General features: G+C 35.6%; 1 protein-coding gene across 1 annotated transcript in view; it reads right to left on the reverse strand.

Annotated features, from left to right (window-relative positions):
• Positions 1-6,062, reverse strand: part of LOC134853047 (protein inturned-like) — a 33,305-nt gene extending 27,243 nt beyond the window's left edge. The window contains exons 1-5 of the mRNA XM_063868973.1: positions 5,633-6,062; positions 5,061-5,306; positions 4,805-4,926; positions 4,586-4,675; positions 1,395-1,638 (exon numbers count right to left, since the gene is read on the reverse strand). Of these exons, the coding sequence (XP_063725043.1) occupies positions 1,395-1,638; positions 4,586-4,675; positions 4,805-4,926; positions 5,061-5,306; positions 5,633-6,013 (1,083 nt within the window). The 5' untranslated portion in view covers positions 6,014-6,062. The remainder of the gene's footprint in view (positions 1-1,394; positions 1,639-4,585; positions 4,676-4,804; positions 4,927-5,060; positions 5,307-5,632) is intronic.
• Positions 6,063-7,274: the final 1,212 nt, after the last annotated feature.

Consider the following 7,274-nt stretch of genomic DNA (forward strand, 5'->3'; position numbering starts at 1 on the left):
ATTTCGATAAAGCTACGCTAAAATAGTTTAACTCAATAAAATTATCTAAACTTTAATTAAAAGTTCAACCCTATCAAACCTTATTGGAAAACCACACCATGCGCCCAGTGCTTCAACTGTTTGTATTTCAAGGAAAATATGGCGTTATTAACCAGCCATTTAGGATAAATCTTTCCAAAAACTCAATATGAGTCTACAATATGCCATTAATTGCTTCTACATCGACCAGTAAGGCACGAAAGACAAGCCCCACAAGATGACAAAATCAAACAACGAAATTCGACACAATTTAAAAACATATTCAAAAACTTCATGAACAATTTATGCCTGGCTCTTGTTTGATAAAATTGACTCAATAACTCATTTTGAGAAAACTGGATCAATAGGTAAAGTTTTTAGTGAAGTCGGTCAAGTTTTTTGTGACTTAACACTTGCAGATCGGTAGTTTAGTTTGCCTTCCTTTTAACAAAGGAAAAGAACTGAACTTGAAATCAAAAATCAAAGCGGGAAAATCAATCTTGAGCGGGAACAGATTTAACGCAGCTGCGATGCTCAAGAAGCAGACATGAGAAAGACCGAAAAAGGAGATAGAAAATAAGTTTGAAAAATGGTCCCCGATAGATTCGAATCTCAAGCTTTTGTCTCACACATGCGTGTACACCTCTATGCCAGATGTGCTGGACGATTGATCAAATTAAGTTATAATGAAGCAAGTTGAAACAAGTTTAACATTATCACGTGCTAAATCTTGTGAATAAAGTTGTTCACGGATAAAAAAAAGTCTAGTACCCGATCGCAAGGTACAAAAATAACTTAATTTTTTCAAATTAAACAATTTTTACGACTTATGTAAGTGACAATTTACTCGTTGTTTTACACTTAACGGAGTTAGGCTTCTTCTGAACGAAAATATATCTTGATCAGGAAGGCCATTCAAGGAGAAAGGAGGCTAGATAAGAGATAAGAAAATCATGGAAACAGATAGAAAGATGATAGAAAAACCACCTGAACAAGAGACACCAAGTTGGCCAAACCTAGTGCGACCTAGAGATTGTAAGTCTCAAACACTAACCACTCAGCCACGAACGCTTAAAAATCACAAAAACTAGCCACAAATAAAGCGGCAAACAGACGCTATGAAATTTCCGATGCTACAGATCTAGATTATACCAACGGCACACAAATAAGTGATCACTTTTTAATAACAGTTTAATTTGCAAGTTAGGTAATACACTACGCTGCTCTATAGTTTAAAGAGGGGTATTTTAAACGGATAAAGCTGCGATGACAGAACTATTAACTTAAAGCTTGTTGGAATGCTTATCGCGTTGTTTTTTTTCGACCTTGGGCTCTTTGGTCTATCGCAGTGAATTTCATCCCAAAAAAGTACTAACTTGATATTCCATTGACAACTCTACTCTATGCGGTATCTCTAACGCCAACAACATCTCGTAGTCTTTCGCCGATTGTTTAAACATTCTCGAAGTCGCTTCCAGCATATAATCCAGTGACTGGCGCGTTAGTTTAATTAGATGTTCGTTTCCACTCCTTAATGTATCTGATAGATTCGATGAGACTGACACATCTAAGATTGTTCGATAGAGTTTGAGAAAATGAGTTGACATTGAAAGCGGCATTCTGAAACAAAAAAAAAACGACATTTTAATATGGCTTCATGGGTTTCGGTAAAGATTTGGTATAAGCGCCGAGGATCTAATAAAGGCTTTCACGCTGGTCTAATAATAATAAAAAAGAATAATAATAATTATCATAATAACTATAATAATCATAATAATAACAAATAGTTTGCAATATAGATTCCATTCACTGTAAAAATTACTACAGTTACAGCAAAATGAAATCTCATTGCGAGAAAACCGTGGAACTTTGCAGCCCGTTTTCAGGCGCCTCTGATCCTGCTATGACTTGGGTTGGTTTTTAATATCGATAGTTCATCAATTAAACAATAAAAAAGATTTACTGAAAATAAAAAACTTTGAAGCAAAAAGGGGCAAAATTCAGCAGTATACATAACCTTGACAGCAAAAGGTAATTTCTACTCAAAAATGAGTTTAACCAGTTGATAATTTCCTAGAATACAGTTGTCTATAAACTCATGATTGAAGATTTGTAATTAATATTCTGAGCAGCTTTGAATCCAGGTAACAAAATCTGAGAAGTATTTTGGCACAAAGTTGAAAGTTTTCTACTTCTAACAATTATCGGAGTTTTCTTTTAGCCTTTGAATGCACAGGTAACCGCCAAGCTGAAACTCTCTTATTGAAAATTGTATTCAAATTTTTCTTAGTTACAGCTTCCTGAACTATGGCCGATATGCACTCTTTTCTCAAAACCTTACATAGTGTATTTTCGTTTTTGTCATAATTCTTCTATGCTCTCATTTCTTCTCTTCAAGCAAAGAAATTTTAGTTGTTTCATTTTAAATTCAATAGTTTCCAATTTAGATTTGTCTGTTGACGCATAAGCCAAAACCACGTACTATAAAATGGGTTTCACATAAGCGTTATATGCACACAGTAGTTGATCTTAACCTTAATTTTTTCTTAACCTAGAATACACACCACAAAATCTGACCAATTAGTTTCAATTTTCGTAATATGGTCTATGAAGGAAAGCTTAGAGTCAATTTGAAAACTTAAGTAACGGAACGATTGTTTCTCTTCAATAGTTATTCCATTCATTTTTGCATAGGACTATCCGCTGCTTCTGAGATAGAATCGTTTTTTTTTTCATTATTTAAGGCCAGATTGTTTTTTTTCCTAACCAACTTGCTGTTTTGTCCAACGCTTCTTGATGTCTACCAATAATATCTTTGTTTCTAGCGGTTGTTTTTATGACAGTGTCCTCTGCATATAAAATCAAATTACTTTCACTATTTTCATCTAGTGCAATATAATTTATATAAATCATGAAAGAAGCGGGCCTAATACGGATCACTGTGGTACTCCATAATGCACATTTAAATTTTGAGATCGTTTGGTTTCAGAAGCAACGTACTGTCGTCGATTTTTTAAATTGCAGTAGTAAAGATTGGGGGATATATGTCTCACTTTTGGCTCATATGTATTATATCTGAATATAATACAAGCATGCAATTGTCGAACAATAAAATAGATAAGAGAAAAATGTACAGTTAATTCCACTATTATAAGATAGAAGCCAAACGTGAGCGATATACCCCCATCTTTACTACTGAAATCCCGTTGCAGTGTTATAAGACATTATAAGATAGAAGCCAAACGTGAGCGATATACCCCCATCTTTACTACTGAAATCCCGTTGCCATTATACTAATAGCCCGTTGCCGTTTACTTTTTCGCCTCTAGCACGTCTTTTACTTCTATCAATATGGTTTGCATAGAGGCGAAGTTGCACTTCGCATACACAAGCAAAAATAAGACCGATAACGCTACTGGAAAAACTGAATGAGTATAACTTTGAGTAAACAAAATTTCTTAAAAGACGCACGCCAATTATGAGTCTATATAATTGCTACGTGACGTAAGAAAATTATGACGCATTAGCAGTACCAGTCAATTTGAAAAAATTTTTACCAACTAACATGCCTCAATTTATAGAGCGGACGCATTTTAACTAGTATACGAAAAAGTTCACTTAAAACTTCCCACCCTCTTATTTTGCTGCTGATCTCCTTCCCTACCTCTACGATACAGAAACATGATACCTTGAAGCTAAAGTGCTATTTGTAATATAATAATCTGTGTTAAAATCCTTAGCATTGGCTGTACTTAATAGCTGGATCAAAATGAACACATTTTGTACCAACAATTGCATCGCAACAATATTTGAGACTTAGGTTGGATAAAAAAGAAAGTTCATACTACAACACAAGCCATGCTTGAGTAATGATGGTTTGGCAAATGATAGCGATCTGTCTCGAACAACTCTTTTTGAGGAACGGCTCTATTTGTAAGACAACAGCAGCTTTTAGATCTTTTCATTCGGAAACTTGAAGTCGGGGTATTTCTGGCAACTTACATGGCAACCGCAAATTACACAAAATTCTTCTGAGCAGTGCAAACTAGAGCTTTACTTAAGTTGACTATTTTTGGAGCAAGAAAGACTGATGGCTGCTGGAACAATGAGATAAAAAATCATTAACTCAGTTTTTAAAAATCAGAAAAATCTCAAATTTGAACGGCTTAAAATACAGTGCTGATTCTAATTATACGGACTAAATTTTGCTTGTATTTTAGGCTTGATAGCCAAAATATTTATTTAAGCCTTTCGCACAAGTTTTTGGATTCTGTACCCTTCTTTAACTTTGCTGGGCTCACACAACAGGCTAAGTAGAGCTACACATGATTCGTTTTTTGGGTTAAAAATTTGAGCCCCAATTTCGCTAAATAATATGCACGACAAAAATTCTTATCAAAATCTAAGCATTAAGAAAAACGCGATTCAAATTTCAAGTTTGAATCGTTTAGTCCGGATAATATCAATCAGCATGGTGCGTTGAATGGCTAATCAGCTTAGCGCATGTAGTCCTTTCAACGTGAAATGGTCCCCCCTCCCCTGGAAAAATAATGAATTATCGACTCACAGAGACTCTTCGCATATGAACATGAGCATATGGTGATTCATCTTCCAGTACGCAATGTTCAGTCTGTATTTCCCAACCAAAACAGACATGCTAAAACAAGGAATAGAGTATCTATTTATGTTTTAAAATTTCTCGTGGCTTAACCGGACAAATATCTTTAAGCCAGTCACGACATTTTTATCCATCCAGTTAAGTGTTTATATATATGTTTTAAATTACCTCGATGGTACGTCCTGGTTGAAACTATTGTATACCAGATCGGACAGAGTTAAAGTGATGGCTTTCAGTGTCTCGTCTAGTTGTTCATAGGATGATGAAAAGTCAGACGGGTAACAGTAGTTCTAAGCAAAGAAAATATTCTAATTCAGAAATTCTGAATTTATTGAAAAGCTTTTTAAGCATATAATATTGTGGATTTAAAAAAAAACTGGGATCATAAAAATTGATTTTTAAGCTAATTAATCAGATAACATACCCCATCATCAGATGACATCAAAGGCAGAATCCGCAGTGCAAACAACTCTTTCAGATATCTGTTTACGCCTCCTAGCCTTCTGTTCATGCCTGGTTCTACTTTGACAAAGTTCCCATTGATGTATTCAAATGTGTCTTGCTTTACATAATCGTATGAATTGAGTTTGGATATTCTCGAAAGGCATTTGCTTGCGATTGATGGTTGCTCCGCTTTCATAGGTGAGGCCTTTCTGATTGAGAGTATGATCTAAAAAATAGCAGTATCATTATGAAAACTTATATTTGCAATTATTCACGAATGAAATCTTGCTGATATAAATGAGAAACTCAATTATCAATCGCAAAAACGCCCTAGCAATTAATTGGTCCTAGAACAAATTTTACCATAATTTCATTGAATTTTAAATTTTACGTGCGTTTATATCAAGCCTAAAAAAGGAAAATGCTATTTCTCAGAAAAGAAATTTATATTAGCCAAATGAATAGAAGGAATAATCAGATATCAAAGGTCCAAAACATCGATGAGCTGAAACAGATAATAATGTGTATTAAATTACTACTACGCCAACGTACCTCGGTTTCTTCCTTCAACTGTTCCAAATACGCTTCCACGCTCCTTAGCGTGGCAATATCGCCATTGATATGTTCAATCACATCGCCAATTCCGATATATTCACATTGCATGGCAGGAGAACCTGGAATCAACCCCTTGACCAATACTCTATCGTCAGAAACAGCACCGGACCCTGATAGACCCGGACGACCACTCTGCGCCACACGACCAGGGTAAATTCCGATTAGTGACTCCAGCTTGGACCAATCGTCGCCGAAGTCGGAAAAATCGCTTTCGTTGTCTTCATTCTGAGTGATTGAGAAACTTGAAGCGGTCGAATTTTGAGGGTTGATCAAAAGTGGTACCACAACAAGGGAATGCGGCGTAGCTAAAACTCCCATGTCGAAATTCAGATCCTATCTGAAAATTTAATAAATGAACATCATTATGCCACGGCCTGCCAGAAAAGAGTATTCCTCGTTTACAACTTCGCCGGTTATCATACCCCCCAGTAAATAAATCAAATAAACAAAAAAAAACACATTACTAGCCAGTTTGAAGGAATTTTCAAGTGTACAACTGTCAGTCAAATTATGATGATAATTATTGCCAAATACAGCAAATTTTTTAATTAAAAAATTTAAGCATTTTTTGATAGTATCGCAATCTTACTGAATAATCCTTGAAAAAATTTGAAATCTTACCATGAGATTTTTTCATAGAAGGCCACTATTATTACGGAGCATTCCCATGGGTCCAATATTCATAGCTCCCACCGGCGAACTTAGACCGAGACTCGGCTAATTTAGTCTTTTGACCAATAAAAAAAAGTAAAATATAAAAGGGGCCCTTCCGTTTAGGTACAGTCGCGCACAAGCTGGATAGGGCTCATTCCAGCATTATATAATGTGCCAGTCGGTCATGTCTGGGGGTTTGACCTTGAGAAATACGTAATTTTGGAGTGAAATTTTAATTTTGCAAAATTCGAATCGAGCCTGTCATGCTCAATTTTCTCGAACCAACTGAAAATGAAAAAGTCAGAAATCAGAACACCCGAATTAACAATTGCGGGAAACTACTCAAGAAAAAGGCAGGAAATTGCTATTCGCAATTTCTCGATACGAAATATCAAGAGAGTAGAGCTGTCTTGTCCTGAAAACAGGAGAATCGAATACGGACTTGAGACAGAACAATTATTCGAATGGAAAGGAGTGGACTCTGAATGGAAGAGTGGACAACTCGAGTGTCCAAAGGGTTCATTCAGAGACTTTGATTCTAGAGACAAAACTTACTTCTGTTATTGAAACTAATTGGCCTTAAAACTTATTTAGTTATATTACTTAATTCTCAAGCTGCTCAGTTATAACTTACTCCTCATACTCAAGTGCGTCGATATGTAAGTTCCAATTTAAATTTCTCGAGTGTATTTTATGATAGTTATGTTGAGATAAGGCGAGTTTTAGGTTGATCCATCTGAAATGGATCAAAGTTCCACTGTCCAATAAAAAGTAACTAAGCGGATTGTTCCGACCCGGTTTTTAACGGCGTTCATGTATTTTGGGTATCCCGAGACCTAAGTATGGGGACGTTTTTATTTCTAGAGTGGGGGGGTATTTTGGTAGTGGCCTTTAAGCTGTAATGGGTTCCAGTCTCATGTCGCAA

The sequence above is a fragment of the Symsagittifera roscoffensis genome, chromosome 8 (genome assembly GCF_963678635.1).
Source record: "Symsagittifera roscoffensis chromosome 8, txSymRosc1.1, whole genome shotgun sequence".
Taxonomy (NCBI): domain Eukaryota; kingdom Metazoa; phylum Xenacoelomorpha; order Acoela; family Convolutidae; genus Symsagittifera; species Symsagittifera roscoffensis.